Source organism: Antedon mediterranea, chromosome 11 (genome assembly GCF_964355755.1).
Source record: "Antedon mediterranea chromosome 11, ecAntMedi1.1, whole genome shotgun sequence".
NCBI classification, from domain to species: domain Eukaryota; kingdom Metazoa; phylum Echinodermata; class Crinoidea; order Comatulida; family Antedonidae; genus Antedon; species Antedon mediterranea.
This window is the reverse complement of record NC_092680.1, coordinates 20,207,337-20,232,051: the sequence shown is the minus strand read 5'-3', so window position 1 is coordinate 20,232,051 and position 24,715 is coordinate 20,207,337. Positions and strand designations below refer to the sequence as shown.

At 34.7% G+C, this 24,715-nt stretch overlaps 1 protein-coding gene across 4 annotated transcripts in view; it reads right to left on the bottom strand.

Annotated features, from left to right (window-relative positions):
• The window catches only part of LOC140063185 (uncharacterized), a 60,833-nt gene extending 38,154 nt beyond the window's left edge, over nucleotides 1-22,679 (bottom strand). For 3 of the 4 annotated variants that reach the window (XM_072109662.1, XM_072109665.1, XM_072109664.1), the window contains exons 1-3: nucleotides 22,598-22,679; nucleotides 17,893-17,990; nucleotides 13,491-13,617 (exon numbers count right to left, since the gene is read on the bottom strand). In XM_072109662.1, the coding sequence (XP_071965763.1) occupies nucleotides 13,491-13,617; nucleotides 17,893-17,976 (211 nt within the window). In that variant the 5' untranslated portion in view covers nucleotides 17,977-17,990; nucleotides 22,598-22,679. Of the gene's footprint in view, nucleotides 1-13,490; nucleotides 13,618-17,892; nucleotides 17,991-22,310; nucleotides 22,543-22,597 lie in introns of those variants that run through there. The other variant, XM_072109663.1, reaches the window with a different exon arrangement.
• Nucleotides 22,680-24,715: the final 2,036 nt, after the last annotated feature.

The following is a 24,715-nucleotide window of genomic DNA, read 5'->3' as shown; positions in this document are numbered from 1 at the left end:
TATCGTTGTATTATGTAAAAAAATATTATTTAACAATATTATAATAATCTCGATGGAACTTTACAACCAATCCAAAATAAGTCAGTTACTAAATAACAGCTATTCTAAGAAAGAACATAGAAAATGGGGAATATTGATAGCATAGACTATGAACACTATTTATGCGCTACTAAAAATGGCTACCAATAAAGTCGAAGTCAATACTTGGCGGACGAAACAAGACAAAACATCTCTGAAGCAGTCATTCAATTACTATTCCTCTGCAAACTTCATCTAATTAAAGTAGGTTTCCTAGGCAACCTAGAGTCATGTTACGCTCCAGTGATTTATAGCGCTTGTTGTAGTAGAATTTAGGAAAAGATCGAGAATCGATGAATAAGTATTGCACGATAAGAATTAAGAGTTTTTGAAGAAACTAACTGAGACTATGCGTCATCATTCTATATATTAATAATCATCTACTACAGTATATAATTATTAAAATTATTGATTAAATTATTGTATACAACGTATTCTTACTACCACGTACACTGCAAGTAATTTATTACAAAATTGAGAGGAGGATGCAATTTTGGTCAATAAGAAATTACTTTAAATGATTAAAAATAAGTAGATATTAGGATAATACTTTTAAAAGTTTCTTTTTACATTGATTCAAACACTTTGAGTTATTAAGTTAAATATACCATTATTTTTATATTTATAGAATCACAACAAATTTTAAAAAATTTAATAAACAGAAGGAGAAAAACAACTACAAAAAGGAACAAAGTTTTTTTTTCTTCTCTTTGGTGGTGGGGATGTTCCACATGTATTCTCATATGTATAAATATACAGACTAAATAAAATAGGGTTAGTACACTATCATCTCTTGTTATCTTCCAATATATTCATTTTCTCTGATCATTCTTAATTCTTGCAATCATTCCAAAAATATATGTTTTTTTCTTTTCTACAGTATCCATCGGTTTTTTTTTACAGTCTTGCATACACATCTTCTCTATGCTTCATACAGAATAGAATTGTATTCATGTGGATTAGCTTTTCTATAGCTTATTAAATTAACATGTAATAAATATAATATATAAAAGTTAACATTACTGCAACAATTTAATTTTTAATTATTGAATTACTTAACTTCTGACATGACAAAAATGGTGCGTGCGTTGCAATTTATTTTCTATAAACCAATCAATATTTGTCTATGAATATCAAATGCATAAAAGTATATAAACACCTGCCAGGGATATTATATAGACTGTGGGTTTGAAATTTGCATTCTTCAAAGAAAATGTACTCAAAACAGAATAAACCATTAACTTATACACAATATAACCACTGAATTCAATTTCACCAAAACAGATGTCTGGTTTTCAGAATATAGAATATTAAAAGTAAATTCTGCAATTATTTCAAACTTAAGAAAGAAGTTTTAATCGTGGTAATAGTTTAGTAGAAAATTTACTATACACAAATCATATTATACTTAATAATACACTAGGTGGGGCAATCAAGAAGTAAAATAGATATTTTTTTATGAAAATTAATTATGAATATAAAATATATTCTATTATTGAAATAAAGTATACCATCAGGTTTGGAAAAGATGAATATTGTACAGTTCTATTATTAAACTCTACAAACAAAGAGGTAGTATTTACAACTATACAGATTAACTATAGGCCCAGCATTATTGGAAACCATATTTACCTTGTTGCCATTTACACTATGATTAATCAATATTTTTGTATTTGCTTTAATATGACAAAGCAAGTGAAGCAACTAATGTGAAACATCTTTCTAAACTTATTTTGTAAATTGTTTGGTGTTCTGTTCCAATAAATTATGTTTTCAAATATAATGTTTTTTAGAATAATTCTCTTTTCAATTAATTTTAAATATTTGACGAGGAAAAACTTTACTGATTTTTCAATGGTAAAACAGCAAAGAGAAGCTGTAATCGCTCTGAACTTTTTTTTAAGAATAATAATACATTTAATGAGTAATTTTTATCATATAAACTTGAGTACAAATCTTCAAATGATTTTTCCAAACTAGAAGCTGGAAGACTTACCGCGTAGCACGGTATTTAACCGTCCCGTTTGCCCAGTAAAACAGCTTAGGATTACAACACGGCCATCTCAGAAAGTAAAGTCAAAAGAAGGCACAATAATAAACAATTTGAAAAACATATTTTTAGATTTATTTATCTAAAAAATCTATTATCGTTATAAAAGTACTGTAAATTTAATTTAATCCACTTTCTCATATACTCAAAACCATCTTCCAAGCAGTCAAGAATCAAAATTGTGAAATATTAAACTTGGCAACGCCCACAAGAGTTGATTGTTGTAATGCTATTTACCAAACTACTCTAACAAGACTTTATTTCAATTCGTTAATTAAGTTTTGAATATCAAGGGAGACGATGTAATACTTTGTACATCTTTCTCGCATCTACTTAAAACTAATGAGTCATTAGAATAAATACGCTTTGGTAAGCACGTTACCATGATTACCAATAGAGTTTTAAAACATCCAGCTAAAATGGAAGTTATCCATATATGGAAAAATTAATTATGTTGAAATTTAAATTATATGAAGCAAATAAATTGTTTAAAAAAAAGTAACATATAATAGTAAAAAAAGTTGAATGAGTATTTAAAAAAATCAAATTAATACAATATAACTACTGATAATATTGCAATTTTGTAATAAATGTTATTTTTTTATTTTTTCTATATTTTGGGTGATACCCTGAGTTAAAAGTTAAGGCCCCAGTATACAACTCACAAAACAATTATAAACAAATAAAACGTAATTCATACGCCACATACCACACCTACATAAATATATTCTGTTAAATAAAAATTATAATACAACTATTTCTCTGCATTTGGTGGTGGCTATTATATATAGCATTAAAATAATACATAATTTGTTAGTATCTATCAATATGAAATTTCTTATATTAAATGTCATGCAGTTATATTCACTATTTCTGCATAATTATTATATATTTTTATTACCAAAAGAACTGAAAATACCAAGTCAAACCAGCTGTTTTTATTATAATAAGTATAAAGTGAATATTTTATAATTTATGAGCCACTTTTAATCAAACAATGTTTTCTAAAAAAGAAAGTTGGTATTGTATTATTAATCAAATAGAGAAAACTGCTAATTTAAATAGTCATATTATGGAATTTATAAAATAATAGTTTTTTTGCCAAAACCAGTTGTTGAATTGCCAACTTCAGCTGCAGTATAAACTAATGGTTATTGTATTGACCTTGGAAAAAAACAAGTTATTCTTAAAATAATTTTTTTAAACCAATATTCAAAGTATTACACCCACTGTAAAGCATCTTTGTCTTTTAAGCTCTATCTACACTATAAAACTTTATGTGATGAAAATGTGATGCCCATATATGGACATGATGATGGCATATCACTACCATATTTGGGCATGTCACTAACATATATGGGCACATCACACTTTTTGGTCGAAATAATTTACATTACAAAACTTAATTTAAAAAAAATTATGGTAGAAATAAAATAAAAAAACAAAAACCTATAGAGAAAATAAATTAAATATAAATTAAAAATTGGTGATCGATTGAAAGAAACTAATTCTTTGACTTCTGTAATACCATGGCCAAAAATAAACTACTTAGTTAATGTTGAACTAGAAAATAAAACAGCTATAAAGTGTCAGTATCAGACCAATATTGACGAAACATACAATCTCGATGATATTAATCGCAAACCAGGCGTTTACTAATTAATATGCTAATGAGTTTTAAAAATTCAATTTCCACGGCTAAAGATTTCGCACACAACACAACTAACTTAAGTACCCTACTCTACAGGAGGTTTAGACACTGCAAGAAGCTACACATCGTGAGCCAAACACAATCACATTGCTAGCTGCTACTGAATATGATAATGACTAGTATTTACGTTACAGACACTGCTGAATGTCGTCGTGTACTCCTTCGTTAACTAATGCAGCTCCACCGCTATTAACTCTTCGGCCATATTGAGAAAAATTAGTGAACTTTACTTTCACAAGGAGGAGTAAGTGTGTTTGCGTGCATGTGTACGCTTCGACACAGCTTATTTTCACAGCTTAATTAATCAAGCAAAAACTCTACTCTATTATTGCTAATCACTCAACCATGTAACCAACACAATTTTTTACTGTTGGGCTAAAAAATATTCACGATATTTATGCTTTAAGTTTAAAAATTCACATCCCAACACCGAATATAATTATAACCTTGACTAACCAACTTCCTTAGCTACTGTATTCAGCCCATAAACCACCTGCTAAACAATCCATTATTAATATTCACAACTTACAATTATTATACTACTTTGTTGAATTCAAGTTTGTCAGAAAACCTTTCACCAAGATAAATTGCCTACAATTTAGAACTTTCTAATTCAGTAACAAGCAAAAACAACAAACTGGTGATGGAATAGTGCAGGTACTTTGGTATTACGTACTGCATAGTCAACACACCTACTTTGCATAGTAATTGCAAAGTTTAATCAATCCACTGACAATCAATACCAGAATCAAACTGTTTCTACTCACCTCGTCGATTCAAAATCTTTGTAGAGTCAACTACTCCACTGCTATCAAACTAATAAATTATCTAATCTCCTAATGTCTCTGACAGCCCTTTATTATCCTGTTGAAAGGCTTAATATTCAACTTCCACTTGTTTTAATATTGTTACTCCCTCTCAACAAAGAACAAACATTAATAGTATGATCCATCTGCTGTATAAAACCCCTACAGCACAGAAAGAATTATGGACATAATAACTTAGTAATAACTAAGTGTAGTTGATTCCATTTTTGGTAGAGGGGTGGTAACTTTATACTTTTAGAAACTTACTTTAAGGCTACTGAAAATGTGGTATTAACATAAAAATCAGATGTTATGCTAATAACATGTATAAAAATTTGGTAAAAAGTGAATTGAATTGATTTATCAAACTTTTTTTTTACAAAAATAAAACAAACATATATATAATATTAAAAGATACCAGCAATATGTATGACAAATGCCAGTCATGTTTAATCTAAAATAAACTTCTAATTTTAAAAACATAAAATATGAAAGACATTCTATAGACAGAATTATCTAAAACTTTAACTATATATGGACCAGTATATATATAAAATACATAACTTTTTCTCCATACCTAATTTTTACATTGCGATATCATATTTCATATCAAATATTATATTATTTTATTAACTTTGATTGTATATAGTCTTATTATGTGTTAAAAATATATTTATTTGTAAAAAATACTTAATTTCTAAATAAAATCCCATTTTTCAACAATAAATATTATTTGATAATGACATGAAATAATATTAATTTAAATGTTTAATTTCATATAATATTTCCTTTCATTTCACCTTATTATAACTATACTATCAATAAAAAGTGAATATTGAAAAACTTTTTTGATTAATAAATATTATAATTTTTCCAATGAAAACCAATTTAAGCATAATTAAATGTACACAGTACAAAGGTATAATTGTTTGTGATGAGTATAATTTCTACCATTGTCTGAATAATTGCATTATCATGCAAATCACTTTGACAATAAAAAGAATTGTGAATACAGACATTATTATCCAACTCCACCTATTTCCACATCTATCCTGCTCTGCATAAAGTAAAACTGATTAAAATAGAAAGACTTCAAGGCCGATTTACAACAATTAGTAGAAATTACCTGGTAAATGTATTCCAAGAAGGACAGACTTTGATGGAGTTTGCTTTTGCGAATGTATAACCTCAAATATACAAGTCCATTTACTCGATTAATCTTAAATGTTTTACAATTCATAGAGGCTTAAGATATATGTAGCGTACTAACAAATCAATATTCATATTCACTTGTACCATGTAAGCATAAAATAAGCTTTTTTCCCCAAATTTTATTTTCAGAGAGACGATAGGGTAGTACTACTAGGAATAAAGATGCAATAAAGGAAACATTTTAAAAACATTGTCGAAAATGATCATTTTTTAGTCACGCGATCGATGTAAACAAGTTACGCCCTCTGTTGGCCGCTTAACGAATGCACAAAATAAACAAGGTTTTCGAAGTAATACATTGAATATAAAATTACGTTTCTTTAGGTTATTTATTATATATATTAATTATATAAACTTTGTCAATATCAATAAAATACGGATTGTTAAAATTTGATAAATACCAAAAAAAATTAATATAAATTTGGTCTAAAGTGAGACGTTTCGGCCTACAAAGTGGGATGTTTCGGCGCAAAAGTGGGCCGAATCGTCCTGGAACCGTAATCCTTGGCCACATGTGCCTAAAGACATAACATATTTAAATTATTTTATTTGTTGAGAAATTACTTCAAATAGTATACTGTACAAATGATGAATGTTTACGAGTGGAATAGTACAATTAATTTAATATCATGTGACCCATAATTGACAGGAATCTATTTAGGTGTTATATAATTTGAAATAATTGTTGAAATATAATATGTACACAAATTGATATTCTTAAAAATAAAAATGTTATCTGTGAATATATAAAGTGTTCTTACCAGGAAATTGGACGTGGTATTGACAAATCAGCAGAAAAAAAAATGTTGCATCGAAGTAACCTTTTTTTACCTTCCCTTCAGATCATATCAATGCATTCTGGTATCTTTATTTATATATGACCAGAGCTTACTTTAATTATGTGATAACCAAAAAAAAAGTTACCTCAATACATTGATGACGTTGGTATATTCTTCCAATCATGTCACATCCAATGGTTTGATAATTTACAATCACTACTGTTTTTGACTTGGGGTATGGTTGAAAAAATTAGGCGTGGCTTGATAGGTACACTGTAGGTAAAACCGGGGACATCCCTGGAATTTTAGATTTTGTAATACATCACTATGAGGATACTGCAGTGACATTCATTTTGTGACTTCAACTTTACGTGTCCAAATATCGATGGTAAAAGACCACTCAAGACATTTAATCAAGTAACTAATTGGATTCTTGATCACATATCAAGAAGAAGTATTTTTTTCAGAATGTAAACGCTTATTTCATTGAAAATATATTTATTATATTTGTTCTTCTTTATTATGCTCTGTCTACACTATCAAACTTGATGTCGCAAAAAATGTGATGTGCCCAAAAATGGACATGATGATGTCTTATCACTACTATATTTACACAAACCAGAAATGGTGTTGGTAGTCTATAAGTGCTGCTTACCTGGATAAACCCGACAATAGCCCTTTTCCACGAAGTGCGAAAATAATACGAAAAGAAGAATTCTACCCGAATTCACCTCATAAAGAATGGTACATTCCGCTCTAGCGCCCTCTCGTGGGACCACTCCCACGTGTTACCGTCATCATTTCTCAAGACCTCTTGTCTGAGGGGACGGCGGGCGGGTGTTTATCCAGGTAAGCAGCACTTATAGACTACCAACACCATTTCTGGTTTGTGTAGTCTATTACGTGCCTGCTTACCTGGATAAACCCAACAATAGCCAGTGTAGCACCGGACTAGGAATCTAGTCGGCGGCGGGTGACAAGTTAAGAAATTGACTTATACATACCTATAGTCGAGGCTTTAGTATCGCCGTTGCCACTGGTGCCACGTTAGCGGAGATGTCCGACAGGTAGTGTGAGGTGAATGTCGACTGTGTTCGCCACCACGCCGCTTCCATGATGTCAGCTACAGGGACGCCCGAGAACAACGCCCACGAAGTGGAAACCGCGCGCACTTGGTGCATATGTGCCGGTGTGTCTGAAGAAGTGTACGCGTCTTGAATAGTTGCAACGACCCATCTCGCTATTGTTGCCTTAGCGGCCGCGCGGTATGGAGGAACAGAGGTGACAAAGAGGTGAGACACTCCGTCTCTAATCGTCTTAGTGTGGTGGATATACCACTTAAGAGCCCTGACTGGGCACCAAAGTTTATCTCCGTCTGCCGCTGAAAAAGATGTGATGGTGGGAACGAACACAGCAGGCGGCGAAAATTGTAACGTCTGTGTCTTGGCAAGGAAATCTTTCCTAAACACTAGCCTCACGCCGCCCCGCTCAAACCTAACATGACCTGGTTCCAAGGAGAGAGCGTGCAACTGGCCTCGGCGTTTGCATGATGCTAAAGCGAGCAAGAACGCCGTTTTCAGCGAGACATTATACAGAGTAGCCTTACTCATAGGCTCAAATGGCGGGCGTGTAAGTGCGGCTAGGACGACGTTAACATCCCATCGAGGAATCAAGACCTTGACTGGAGGTCGTTCTCTGAACATTCCCCGTATCAGTTGAGTGATAACGGGAGATGATGACATAGAGGAACCGTCTTAAAGTGTTGGCGTGTTCGCGCCAATGGCGGATCTATAGCCCGAAATGGTGCGGACCTGAAGACCTGACTCGTATAGGTAATGCAGGAAGGCGCAAACTTGTCTGAGGGTGATCGACCCCGGCTCTACCTGTTGACGCCTGCACCATGTAAAGAAGTGTTTTAGTCGGCTATTGTAGACGGTAAGAGTAGATTCCCGACGAGATTTCGCCGCGGCAGGGCCATCTGGAATGCCTGAGTCTCGGAGCTGATCCCTGACAATGGCCATACAGTCAGGCGCAGGGATTGTAAGTTCTGCAGTGGGAACTGAGCTCGGCCCTGCGTCAGCAGATCCACGCGATCTGGTAGACGCAGGGGATGATCGTAGAGCAGGTCGAGAAGCAGTGGATACCACGCCTGTCGAGCCCAGCCCGGGGCGATCAGAAGGACCCGGCAAGGATGGCGCTGAATGCGCGTCAGAACATTTGGAATCAGTGATATTGGTGGGAATGCATACGCCCATAGTCCGTCCCAATGTATGGACAGGGCATCCACCGCCCACGCACGTGCATCCCGGAACCGTGTGCAAAAGGTCGGGAGCTGCGTGTTGTCTGACGTCGCAAACAGATCTATGTGAGGCCGCCCGAAGTGGTCGAATATCAGTGCGGCGATGCTGGGTAGAAGGCGCCATTCCGTAGGACATAGTGTTTGTCGGGACAGTGCTCCGAGGTATAACGGGGATTGTGTCGGCACCAGGCACGACTTCTCCCGATTGACAATGAAACCTGCCTGTTCCGTTACGAGAAGGACATATTGTAGACTGCTCATCAGTCTGTCCTTGGACTGGGCCACGACCAACCAATCGTCGAGGTACATGAACACTCTTATGCCATGTTTGTGGAAGAACGACGCCAGCGTTCTGACTATGCGTGTAAACACGCGCGGTGCCGTCGATAGGCCGAACGGCAGGGCGACGAATTGGTACAGATGGTCGAGGATTCTGAAACGTAGCCAACGTTGATCTGCCTCTGCGATAGGAACGTGAAAGTAAGCATCTTTCAGGTCTATCGAGGCTGCCCAGTCTCCATGTTTTAAACCCAGTAGGATGGATGAGATTGTCTCCATCCGAAACCTCTGGAGATGAATGAACCGCTTGTTTAGACTCCTTAAATTTAGGATGGGTCGCCAGTCGCCTGTCTTTTTTTCTGTTAAGAAGACGGTGGACTCGTGCCCTGAGACAGTACATCGAGCGTCGATTTCCTCCACTGCTCCTTTTTGGAGCAGGGTGGAGAGGCCGTCCAGGAGCGCACGTCTGTGTGGCTCTGGAGGAATCCTCGTCGACCGAGCGCCCCCGCTCACCTGGGGGCACGTGAATTCGATGGAATATCCGTTTTTGATTGTGGAGAGAACCCACCTGTCCTCCGACAGGGTCTCCCACACTCGGGCGAACCGTCTTAGGCGACCCCCCACCTGCCCGTCGCTCGGGGGGACGGGCGCATCGAACGCGTCACCGACGGCGCGCGAACGCACCCGGACGCCTACCACTCTTTTGGGTAGGGTCAGACCGTCCGGTCCTGCCTCGTGCAGTCCGGCCATATCGGTAGTTGTTGTTGCCGTATGGGGTGCGCGCGCGAGATGTAAAAGCCTGCATATCAGGCCGCGCCGGTGGGACATTCGACGGCTGCGGCGGTACCGGAGCTGGGAGAGGGGGCGGTGGCCTGGACGGACCCGAGCGGCCGCGGCTAGCGTTTCCCGACGGGCCTCCCTCTCGCGTGCCCATTTGTCCTCTTTTTGGGCGCAACTACCAAAAAACAAGTCCTTCGCCCCGAGGGACTCAGAAGCCGTAAACCTGCGATAATGCGCTGGCGCGATATCAGTACTTTGCAGTACGTTGATACGACGCGCGGCGGCAGAAGTTAAAGATACAAACGCCTGCTGGTCGGCAATTAGCCCCGTGATCTGTTGCAGCAGCGCAATGACCTCTGTATCGAACTCCTGCGGGTGGTCCGGATCGGCCAAAAACGACAGCAAGTAGCCGGAGACGGATGTTACTCGAAGTGTCTCGCGGGCCGCTCTATCGATCGTGAGGAGCGTATCTTCTGTCTTCGCGGCCGTCGGAGCAAGGTAAGTAGTCTTTCCCGCTTCTAATCCTTGGTCCTCCCGAACCCGGTCCTTGGCGGCATCAGGCACGCCTGGCGCAACAATGTACCTATCGAATTGAGCTCTAGGTACCGGAAAAGCGCATGAAAGAATGTTCGGCGCCGGTCTACGCGTACTGGCCTCGCGCGCGATAGCGTCCACGCGATCGACCAGCTCCGGGTCGAGAGGAACGACTGGGCACGTTGTAACCTTACAGAGAGGCGTACGTACCCCAAACGTCGAGAAACGTTTTGTAGATGGAGTTGGCTTCGGTTCGCGAAAAGCGTATTCGATGCCTAGATATTCCAATACCGCCGGAAGAATCTTATTAACCAGCGCCTGTAGCCCCTCCTCGCCGGGCCTCCGCAACTGCGTGGCTCTCTCCTCATCGGAGATCGTGAGCATAGTACGGTCGCTCGAGTATCCCTCCTCCATTGAGGGTCCCTCAGAATACGGCAGTGGCGTCTGAGGTGGAGGCACCGGATAATATGGAATAGGAGGGCGTGGTTGAGGGAACACCGCGGGCTCGTCCCGTGGTGCAGCCCTCACCGCTGCCGCGATGGCTTGAGTAATCGCAGGAGATACCTCAGTATCCGGGAAACCCGCGGCCGCAGCGGGAACAGACGCAGAACCGACCTCTGCCTCATGCGCGGGAGCTGCGAGTACAACAGGCACCTCCGCGCGTGGTACGTTCTCAGCCGGAACGTCCATTACAGTTGCGCCTTCCTCCTGAGGTGCGATATCAACTGCTTTCTCTTCAATAGCACATCCCGCGGGACGTGGAAGCGATGCAAACTTAGCAGGCGTCCAGCGTACGCAAACTTCGCACGGATCTGACTGGCTGCACGTGCGGCAGCTAACGCACCGCATGTGGCGGTCCCACTTAAGTGTTGCTCGTGGGCCCCTGCACTGGATGCATTCTTGTTTTGGCATGATGACAAAGAACGCCTAAACAAAGCACACAAACACACACCTAACAGAGTATCTAACGTACCATGAAACAGTGGATACGCCTGACTGATTCTAAGAATTGCTACACAATGCCGGTGAACAGTCCCGGTATGTGAAAAAATTTTTGCCTCGTGCGTAGACGAGGCAACGATTTGCAACGAATCCAACAACTAGTTCTCTAGTCTAACGGTATTTTTGCCCTGTTAGATTAACCAAACAGGGCAACGGTTTCCAACGTATCAATAATCAATGTATTCTAATAGATATAAATAGTATATCAATAGATCAACTTAGCCTCGGCTAGCTTCTCAAGGTTAGATAAGGTTGGTATTTACTGAACAAGGCATGGTTAACATTTTTTAGTAATTAGCTCTACTTTTTTCTAGAAAAAAGATAAGCTACGAATTTACATCTTGTCCATACTGTATTTCCTATCTGCAACTATTTTATTTAAATTATATTTTATTTTAGCACCCTAAACCTTGGTTCCCACTTGCATGCAATACAACGATGGGCAACGCAATTGAGTGGACAGTTGGGATGACCATCCATTGTGCAGTGATTGGTCAAATACTTGCAGTGTGTTTACGTTCAACATGAGCTGAACTAAACATGCATTTCTTTTTATCATGAAAACTATCCACCAGCTGATATAAAAAAAGTTAATATTATTGTTTGATCTAAGTTAAACCTTGATAGCATAAGATACAAAAGCCTTTAACTTATACAAACTAGTAATCTCATGACCAAAACAGAAATAGGTGAGGTTACTAAAACTGCAGTTTCAGGAAAAATTAATTTTTAATATATTATGAACATCTAAGGGTTTAAATAAATATAAAAGAATACTATTTTAAATTCGTAGTGAAATACGTATATATATTTTAGTAAAGTAAAAAAACACAACAAAAACAAGTTTTTAAAAAATATTACATGAAACAATGTTTTTCATCTTCAATATTCTTCAGTAAAAACTAGTTACAAATGTTTTTGTAAAAGATAAGTGTAATTTTTAAAAATTTTACATTTACCATTTTATGTAGTTAGTTTAGCTAAAACATTTCTGTCTAGTGATTGGTTGAAATGGCATTGCATGATCAAGTATATTTTTACAATTTTCGAGCGTTGAGCGAATTGGACAAAATAGTTATTAGCTACTCTACTCAGCAAATAGTGCCCTACTTTTTCAAACACCTTCAAACAACAAACTTTCAAAAAAAAGAATATTTGTGTTTAATATTTTTAATCAGAAGTAGTTAAATCTCACTGTTGGATACAAATGAAAAATTAATATAGAGATAAAATCCATGTTAAAACTTAAAACCATTGTATTGTAATTATAAGCAGTGAATAATTTTAGTTGGTTAATTCATTAAAATAAAACAAGAGTTGCCTTCTAAAATTAAACCCTATTTACTTGTGCATTCTACAACCAGAATACTACAACAGTAATTGTGGCCAACAACTAAATTACCTAACCTGGAAAATGAATAATGCAAACAAAGAGGGCAGCAAACAGAATGTTTTGAACTTTAGTATAATCATGGAGAAATCAGTTGATTTCTCCATGGTATAATAAGCCAAATCAGATTTATACCATTATTTTTCACAGTTTCGGAAAGATCCAGCCAAAAATAAAATAAAAATTGCATCTAAGTGCTGTTTCTTGGAAGGCCTACTTCAGAAAACTCTATAATTATGTTTTATCATATAAATAATAATAATAATAAATCTATAGAAGCCATATTTTGGCTGTGTTTGCAACATATTTCATTATATATTTTATACTTCCATAAACTGGCGTAATGAATACTGTATATATTGTAATCGATTGATTGATTTAATCTTTCTTTATTCTGCAGGCCCTTTCAGTACTAGGCCTAGTGCATTGATTTTCAAAGTGGTACAGCAATTGGAAATATCATAACCAACATCAAGTGAAGACAAAAAGTAATCAAAATAAATGAATTAATTTCCCATACAATTACAACAATATATAAAATGAAATAAGAAAAATATATTTATTACATACCTGAGTCCTGGTTTGGTTTCTGGACCGGTGACTCCCTACGAGGAGAGTTCTTGGGTGAATTTCTTGGCGAGTTCTTGGGTGAATTTCTTGCAAATCTAAGTGATCTGCCTTCACTTGGTTCAATATTCTACAAAAAATAAAATTAATGATTTTTCAATATGTTTATTTTTTTCTACAAATTATATTTCAATATGCTACGACAGTAGTACGCATAGGTGGGTAGGGAAAGAACATGAAAAGGGAGTGCGAATACTGTATAAATAATCTAATAAAAATTTTTACATAGTTTAAACATTCATAAGCACAAAAAGGAACTAAAACTGAAGTATTTTAATTCTTATCCTTTTCTGATCTCATAATTACAATCACACATTGTTATTGAATGTGAAAGAAAATAAAGTTATTAAACAGACTTTCTTTTTGCAGCTTATATCTAAACAGGAACACCTTTCATAAGGGTTTTTGTTTGTATTTTATCAAACTTGGGGTTTCCAAGTGATGTTTAACAGAAAACCAAGTATTCTATTGTTGTATTTTATTAAAATTTAATATTTTACACCAATGAACAGATTGTATTCAGATTCAATGCTATGTGATAGTAAAATAAAATATATTATTTTATTATTATGATATGCCACAACTTTGTATAATTTTGCGAGAAGTGTGGTCCTACGGTATACTACTCTGAAAGAACAGGGGACCATCACTCGGTGATCATTGTTGATGCTGTTTGAGGGCGTAATTCAATTTTTATCCTTTTCATATTAACCCATATATTCTATATAATAACTTCCACTGATGAAGGGCTGGTTTTGCCTGAAACTCTGCTAACTTTTCTGGCTGTTTTACTTTCTCGTTTTGATAACCACATCGTTGTCATTTTTTCAGTATTTTGTCTTTGTATTTATATATAATACTATATCTATAATACTTTTACCTGACGATGTCAATGTATAAAGAAGAATTTTATCTGGAGGAATCATTTTATCAATGAATACTAAGCACTACAGAAATCTTTAACAGAACTTAGAATTAGTTACTGTTTTGTTTTATCAGGAAACAATAAAACATCTTGAACTTTATTTTAATGATTAACCAAGATAAACAAAATGTAGAAGCCACAAAAAAATGTTTTTAAAGAAAATAGACTCTTCCTCGATAATCATGCCTTGATGAAATAAAACTTTTTAAAATTAATTTCACGTGTATCGAAATAGACTAAGTATAGCTACTACTAACGAAGTTTGATAATAACAATAAACTGTTGGTTAACAAATATAAAATTCACGAGGAAGTTTTATTTGTATAAACTTTTAGAAGAGTTTACACAACTAACTTCCTGTATCGAACACATTGAAAAGGAACTTTTGTAATTGTTGATATGCAATATAAAACATACTGAAATAAAAAATAAATATTTAAACTCTTTTGTTAATTTTAGGAACTTTTCTGTTAGGTGTGAACTTTTAAATTTCCTAATGCACCCTGCCACAGCCTTTCCTGTGACCCTGACTACACACCTTGTTTTTACAAATATTCATAAAGAATAATTTCACATAATACCCCCAAATTGCCAATTACAGCCAAACAAGTATTTATAGTCATGTCACAAACTTTTATACACTGTGGTGGTCCCTGACTGAAACATCATATCAATTATCAATTTAAAATTTATATGGAGACTGTATATTTAGTTAAGTGTCTAAAAACAAAACACTATTTCCATTGTACAGAATAACGATTGAATAAGAGTTTAATAGTCGCATTATTAATCACATGATGAAGTTACTTTCTATTTCTTATCAAGAAGGATTATAAATAAAACACATTTTAACCATATAAAACATTGTGTTTAAATCTGAAATTTAAAGTCATTCTATTAACAACACTACAAGACAATAGAATGGTGACTTTAGTAGTTTACCATGGAGTGTGTAGTTATTACCATTTTAATAAAACAAAAGGAATTAGTAGATTTCTGCTGAGCACAATGGTTTATCAATCGTCAAATACGCAAAATAATTTTGCATAAATAGATATTTTTGGCAACAAAAAGAGAGTTCTAACCTTGTGAGGTTGACTAGTTAGAGGAGAAGGAAAACAAAAGCACTTTGAAGTACTCCAAAAATACACCATGCTTACTATCATGTATTTTTGAATGAAAGAAAATTTAATAACAAATTTAATTTAGTATTATTAATATACAATTTGTATGCATGCAATATACTCACGATTGTTTGTCAATCAGTAACTATATACCGAAATGATATTCAAGAATATAGGAAACTTACTGGTATTATTCAAAAAACTTAGATACTAAAACATAGTACCAGCAACAGTAAGCAAAGTAGAACAAGATTACTCGGTTTCAAACTTTATTAAACTTCCTCATAATAAATGCTATTATCTAAATTCACCTATAGCGCAATGGAACAGTCCACTTATGCTTCCAATCTAACTTTAGTATTGATGCACTAATGAAACTAAACAACAAAAGAGATTCCATGAAGCGACACCTGTGCAAAATAACATTGGAACAATACCACATGATACTAAGAATGATTTGGGACACTGTCAGGTCAATTCTATAAAGTACCAACAATGCTAGGCCTGCAGTTTTTGCATAAATTACAAGACCTAGAACCATACTACCTGCATGTTTTAGAAACAAACTCATTTATTTAAACTAAACAAAAACCCAAAGTTATAAGTACGATAAACATTATTTTCATTAGTTCAAATTAACAATCAACCACAAAATAAACATCCTTTACTGAAAGTTCAAAAGTTATTGGGGTCTTCTGTTGACAAAGGTATACGCATTGTACGCATATATATATAGTTATGTAGCCACGAGAAATAAAGTGGTTCCGGTTTTCGAAAGAAAAGGGAACAATCTCTGTTTAAGCCACTGGGTTATCAAAGGCCTCTGTGAAATAGTGGTCAGTTTGAAACCTTACCAACCATACTGGTGGCTACAGCCCTGCATTCGGTCAAAATCTGTTTTAATGTAGTCAGAATCAGCATAAACATTTTTATTGATGTGGCAAATATACAGGATATTATGATCATATAAAAATGTTTATATCTCTTTTTTATTTACCAAACAACAGTTAAGTTGCAGTTTCTATCAGATAGTTAAACTTTCACTTTTTCAATTAACATTATTGGAGGCTACAGGTAGGAGTGCGCAATCCCTGTAAAGAGGGAGTATTGGGGGCCAAAATGGGTGAATTTTAGCATACAAAAAATCCTTCATTATTCTGTTGTAATTGTTGTATACTCAACTAATACAATTGTTTCTTTATGAATTTTATCTTGTAATTTTTTAGATGTTTTTATATGAATGGTTTTATGCTATATTTGTTTTTATTGTGTTTTCTTTGTTATTATGATGAGCAATGAAATTCTATTTTGAGGATCAATAAAAGTTATCTTATCTTATCTTATCTTATCACTATGTTAATGTAGCTATTTTAATTTCACTCTTTGTTAATTTGATTTTGTCTGCTTTTTATTTTTATGAATGCCAAAAAAAAACAACAATGTTCTGACACGTAATTCCTTTAATCCTTTAAATTTAAACTTTAAAATTTATATGTAAAAATCATGAGACATTTACATAAATATTTGATTTCAATATAAAGGTTATAGCCGGGAGATGTAACATCAACTTGATTGTTATTTTACATCTCCCTGGTTTTAGTTACAGTACTGAAGGTAAAGCTCTGTCTACACTATTAAACTTTATGTTACAATAAAATGTGATGCGCCCATAATGGACATCATATCACTACAATATTTGGGCATATCACTACAATATTTGGGCATATCACTACAATATTTGGGCATATCACTAAAATATTTGGGCATATCACTACCATTTGGGCATATCACTACCTTATTTGGGCATATCACTACCTTATTTGGGCATATCACTACTACATTTGAGCACTTTTTTATCAAACTAGTTTGATAGTGTAAACAGAGCTTTAGAAATGGCAGATAGATTAATAAGTATTATGATTCTAAGTAATGGTAAATTAATAGTTTGTCCAGAAATAACCTATCCAACAAAAGAGGGCTCACTACGTTCAAACTCAATTGCCAACGCATGAGGATGGCATGCATGCATGATTAGTTCATTCCAAAAATATATTGAGATCGGACAGTTTACTAACTAATTCCCAAGACCGAAAACCAACCAACCAAAAAATAGTGTAAATTACTTTAAATATTGTGCCAGCAGAATTTATAGACAAAATCAAATAAATGGCTAAAAATGTTTCACTTCTCACTCCTGAGGACGTGATCAAAGCATATTGATCGAAACGTCGAGAAACTCAACAGAACTACAGTAATATATGTGGTGTACTGCAAACTTATTTCAATAAATACTTACTTTTGTTAAAACACGCCTCCTTTGTGGACTGGTCACATTTGATCGTAGTGACCGCTTCGGAGACTGCTTTTTTAATGATGACATTTTACCATGTGTCACTGAAAGGCAAACAAGCGTTTTTTTAAAATAAATTATTTAAAGATCAACTTTAACAAAGCGCACACATACTATATTTGAACGAAAATTAGAGGTTTCGCAATCTTACAAATACGATAATGAAAACGGATACGTCACGCACACATGTTCGTTTTCGTACCCCAGTAAAAATCTGTTTCGCATGGCAATGAAATATTAAGGGCGCCATCCAAAATATGACTGCGGTAAATTTGAGCGAAGCGCAGGTACGTGTTGCTTGGTGCTTGGCTGCCTAGGCCTAGCGTAACATCAAAGCGAGTGAGGACTTTAAAAACTGCTATTTATCAAAATTGACCTGGCATTTTAGTGAATTACTTTCAATAAATCTATAATTATATGTGACCCGATCTCGCAAAACCCTCTCTTTGTCGGCAATTCAAAATTCACGTAATCAGTCAAAATACGTCCAATTCGACTACCCTGGCAGATTACATGTTTTTGCATTTTCGAAATATTTCACTATTTAAGAATACGTCTACCTGATTTAAACTCCCGAAATTTATTTAAAATTATGAAAAAAGAAAGTTTTAAAAACATGTATTTTCCTCAAGCCTAACAATTTATTCACGATCTCCGCTAAAATTGTGCGTAAATTCAGTTGAAAGTTGCCGAGTTTGACGACATTTTGATCGCCAGTTCGCTGCACAATGTTGAAAGGTCACACATCAAAATAAAGCTCATCCATTTGAAATTCCAAATATGGAAGTTTTAGGGCGGAGTTTAAAGAAGGAACCAATGAAATCTTTGATTTACTATGACATAATTTCAGAAAATTCGGTTCTTCGAAGTTTCTAGAACAGCGAACTGCGTGTGTTGCTATGGCGCATCATCGCAATAACAAACATTATTGGTCAACGCGCTAGATGTTATACGCTCTACGCGCGGAAATAAAAAGTTGTTTACATTTTTGTGAGGTTATTTTCATTTTACACACAGCATGTCGTAAATTGGAATAAAAACGATTTTAATATTCAAAGTAAAGTGTTCGGCGTGTTCTGCAATAGCTGTAGCCTGTATTTGTTTATTCCATAGACAAGTCAAAAACAATTCACGTCATAAATTCAATTGTATTTCCTATATTTTTTTGGGCTAGGCCTTAATTTTATTATGGTTGTAGGCCTACTACTACTGGGCCTAGCTTTATTGTCAATAATAGTTTTCTTTATACATTTTATATATCCAATCGGCTCTTAATTATTTATTTAATTTATTGTCCAGTCCATTCATATTAAATGTTTTTTTTTAATCATTGGATTCAAGTCCAAACATTACAGCGATGTTCCACGTTATAAAAAAAATAAATGTATTAAATCGTCAATACAATGTTAGTAGCTAGCAAGTTGTGACTCTGCAAGGCGCCAAACTTGTCTGGGCTAGTTTACTACTAACGCCAGCCCAGTGTAAACACCTACGAAACCAGTTAAAATAAGCTTGACGTTATAATGCTGCTTTTCAATGGTGCAAAATAGTTACTTCGAGTGACTAAATAGGTTAAAACGGGGTCTAAAATCAGTCAAATTGACTATGATGTGCACGCTGCTATTATCGCACACACTTCCTGGTATGACGTCATTGTGCCTTAGACCAAAATACCGCGTTGCTACGGAGTGAGTTTTCAGCGCGTATCAAAAAGAATTTCATTGCAAACTTCAAACGCAATTTTCTCGTAAACTAATTGAATGATTTGTAAGTTTTTAAAATGTAATAACTTTTTAAATATTTACTCAATTTTTATGAAATTAACACCACTACAAAGCTTATGATTAAAATAATCCAAATATATAAAAAAATACAAAATGAATATTTCCGACAAAAGTAGGGTTTTGCCAGATCGGGTCACATATTATAATCATGAATCATTCCTGATTCAAATGCAAAATGTGCATAATAGATCAAAAACTATACTCGTTTTGTAGTTACGAATATGACTGGTGATATTCGTCAACACGAATATGCTTTACGAATATGAAATGGGGGATCAACTCAAAAGTTTCACGTATCCGTTTTCGTTATCATTCGTTATTCATTCGTAAGGTTGCGAAACCTTCCTATTATCTTTATTTTAGCATTATGTTCCTAGTGGTACAACAAGCATTTCATACTATAAATTGTATAAATAAAAAAATTTGAATGTAGGCCAGCTACAATCAACGGCAGGAATATAAACTTTACTTAATGTATTATCATGCTGACTAAGCAGAAAAAAAAGTATGTAAATGTTAGTTTCAAGAATAGATCCTGTATTACATAGAAACAGAAAGCAATAACGTGGCCAACATAAAGACTTTCCACGAACTCAACAACAAATTCCCTAGATTCCAAATTTGTGTTTTTTTTCCCACTGTCCCATTTAACTTACCAACGTTCCATTCAATCCCTAAATTTCCTAGCTTTTCAATATTTTGCTCGACTGTTTTGTCTTACTACAGTTCTATTATTCAATCCCAAAAAAAATTTTTTTTTCTTCAAAATATGCAATGACAAAACAAAAAAGTAAAATACAAAATTTAGAAAACAAAATTAGGAGTTGATTCTGAATGAATATAATGAATATAAACTTTAACATTTAAAAAGCACATCATTATTAGCAGTGTACTGGCTATGACATATCACCCATAAATGAGCCATCAGGGCCTGGACCTTATGACAAATGACTATTTCATGGTACAGTACATGGTGGTGAGCTAACTGTAATTATTATTACCCTTTCCCACTGAGGCTTGTGTGGTGACTATTTAAATGTTAAATGTATTTAATCTGGTCCTCAAGCTTAACTGGAAACTGAGGAAAATCGCATAGGCCCTCCATGGACACACAGCATCCAGCAGCGCAGTGCCTACTACCAGATTAGCACTCCAGGAGATACAATCCTATACTCTTTGATTAATAGTGTAACAAACTTCTTCAACATGCACTATATGTACACGGGACCAACAGCTTTACTATCCCATTTTCAACAGAATGTCCCACTTTCAAAATCGATATCTCCTTATTGAACACCATGGGTTGGAATCTCTAAACTATTTACATTATGATTAACTTAGAACTACTAACCAAGAAAAGCATAATTTTCACATCAGGTTTATAACCACATATCTGAATACTGTGAGTGTGTATTCTTAGACCCCATTACACTTTAGCTTTCAGCAAGCCCGAGGCCGGCTCTGAGCCAACAGTGTACAAGTGTAACCACCCTGGGAACAACCAAGCCGGCGCAATTTTGATCCTAGTCTAGACTACGCTTCAGTGTAAACACTCACGGTCATAAAATGAACGTTCTGGGTCAATTATAGTTTAAAGTTTACGAAACTTACCGGAAATAGTTTCTTCGTTGAAATTAAATTGGTGAAGATGAATTGATCTACTACTATTCTTCAGAAAACGAGACGCAAACATTAGTAGTAAAGCAATAATACAATTGTTTTGATCCATATTAAATACTGTTATCTGATGCTTTTTTTCATAAAGTTTGATAGGCCTAGTGTAGATCGACAACGCCTAATAATATTAACTTTTTAAGACGGTTGATGGTGCACATGAGCAGATATGACGTAATGTAGCGAAATCGTATCATCAAGCACTCTTCCGCGAGAGCAAGTGTAAACACAAGTAGGGGCCGACTTTTTGGGTAAGTGTAAACACATTGCGGGCTAAAAAGAAAGCCGGCGTCGGGCCGACTTCAGGCCGGCTTATAAATTGAGATAATATTATCATACACTAACAATTTAAACATAGATTTTTTGTAGCAAATTTTTTTTAATGATTTCTGACTAATAATAAGAAATGATTTTATTAAAAAAATAAGGTTTACCACTTTTTTTATTATAGATTTAAAGATTTTGCCTATTCATATAACTGTGAATTTTTCTCCCTTGGCAATTGTAATTTGTAATATGATATAGTTTCACAGTCACATGCGATACCTTTGTCAAGTCTGTATAAAAATAGAGGCAAGATATACCATACAAATTTAGTTTTCACAGCACAGGATTCAATTATTATTATATATTATAAAAATAACCAAAACAAATCTGATATAGTAAAATGTAAAAAAAAAACAGCAAATACCAAACCCATATTATTAAGTATAAACTTTAAAACGCAAAACCGCTTGTTTTGTTCGATCGTAATCTTTAAGCCCTTACTCTACTGCACAGTAGGCTAGGCTTATTGATTGGTACGACCCAAGCCTGGTAAGTCTTTTATAACAGTGTAATTCATTTCGAAACTTCCAACAACAACTAAATATGAAGAGGCGTATGTTTTAAACCTTTATACATTACCTATAATAAAAGTTCGTATGTTATCAGTAATGTTTCCCGCCTCCAGGAAGCAATAACAACACACCGTTGTTAGCAAATTGTTCCTAAGACCATGTGGACCAGGAGTAGAGGCGCGACGAAGCTGATAAGAACACTCTTTCTCTACCCTTCTACGAACTTAACGAGAATCCAACGAGAGTACGTAATAATTTCAGCCTAACACTGTTCTTAAGAACAAGGTCATTGTACCATTAAAGGTCATATGTCAACTCTATATATAATGTTTTTCATTCGTTGTTAATTCTTACCTTTATTTTTTCAAAAAAGTAACTTTATTTCAAACTTTTCTACTAGTAAATATGTTCTTCCTACCAACAAGTTTCGCGACCTTCACAAAGTGGAAGTGTGCAAACTTTTTGGAAAGTAGGCCTATCCCATAATAGTGTAATAGAAGTTAGTGCGCATGATCAGAACAATTAAGTATGGAACTTTGTTTACCACCAGCGAACAAACTTGGAACCACAAAGAACACTATATACAAATTTGTGTTGTCTTTTATGGGCTCGTCCCACTTTTATTTCAGTTAGATGTAAAAATTATTGAAATATATACAAGTTCTCTATATATGCATATAATATGTATATTCTCTCTTGTATTATTAAAATTAAAAACAAAGGTCATGTTCTCCATGTTGTTTTTTTAGTGACATAGTATATTTAAAAAATAAATAAATTTACAATTATTAAAAACATTTACTTATGACCTACATACAGTATAATAATATACAGACATGCTGAATATTGCGGAATTTATATATTATTACAATTGTCAAGGGTTACATTAACTATATAAAATTGATATAAAAAATAAACGGAAAAAATGTTATCTGATATATTTAAAAATGTAAGTAGCTTGAATTTATTTATTTTTTATTTTTTTTTTTAAATTGAATTACGCCATATAACGGTGTGAGAATCGATTATTTTTTGGCTTATACGTTATTCTATTGTTTTGTTGACACTTTTTGTTTTGTTTTGTGTAAAGAGTAACCGGTCTATTGAACACACTAGCACACATCTGCCGTCTTAGCAGGCCATGTTGACACTTTGCACAACAAAAAAACAACTTTTAATTTGTTACGTCATGCGCAGAAATACACACGTACACTTTAACCACTGACTGACTAAACCAACATATGAGTGTGTAATCGGAGTTATCGCAAGCGTACAATTTTATTGCATTAAAGGGTTTCTTAAAGTCGAAATTAGTGATTCATTTGTTCATGTTAGAGTTGGGCTTGACACTCAATAAATGGAGGCCAAAGATGTTGGCATGGTAACCACCAAAACCTCGAAAAGAAGCTCCTACATTTTTTAGTACTGTTGGGTGGACTTCTTCTCGAGATTATTGCAAACTAAAATAGGGGAGCTGCAACTATATGGGTCACGCCATATGCATTACATGAATAGAATTATCTTCTAACGATTAACAAAATCAAAATTTAACAGTGTGGCGTGTTGACCGCGAAGGACTAGCATAACCATCTTCCCCATTAGGCCTACACCTGCACAGGCTGATTTGCATAACAACGAATGGCCCTGTACCAAAACTGTAGTGTTTAAAATAGAGCTGCAAGAGCCCCGGAAATGATACATATAGGCCTATTTTGAATGAAAATATATAAGAATCTTCAGTACACCACCATACTTTAGGCTGAGCAAATTTTAAAAAATAGAGCTGCTAGGTTCCCGCTAATACTCTAAGCGCAAGCTTGTGGGTTCGAAACTCTGCGTAAATTTTTTTTGTAAATGAAATAAATTTTGTTTTTATTTTATTTTGAAAGATATTGAGACAGTTAAGATGTGTTGTCCCTTGAAACACAAACAAATTAAGGTCAAAATATTCTAAATTTAAATTGGCCATATCAAAGTAATATTATTCACTTTAAGCCGAAAATTCGAGCCAAAAACAACAAGTTTACGTAATTAACAGGTAAATTAAATTGATTACATTTTGTCTGGAAAATTGTCGCAAGCGAAATAGTAAACAAAGATTTCAAGTATGCATTATGCATGATGCTAATTAGGATTGTTTACACCTCGTCATGGTTGAGAAGGTGTTTTCACACAGATCGCAAGAAAGTTTATGATTATGCATACAGAGTAGCCAAAGAAGCGCGTTGCATTATGAGATATGTTTTGATCGAAAACTTTTACTGGAAGTCAAAGTTATTTTTTGAGCAAAAAAACTCCTGTATTTCAGTTAAATGATTTTTTTTCGACTAATTTTTGGTGAAAGTTAATAACTATATGATAGGCCTACTTCAAAATGACGAAATCTTTTTTTTAATATTTTTTTTGGAATTAGTCAAAGGGACAATACATCTTTAAGTTAATTTAGGAAATAGGTAAACTATCTTTGCGATT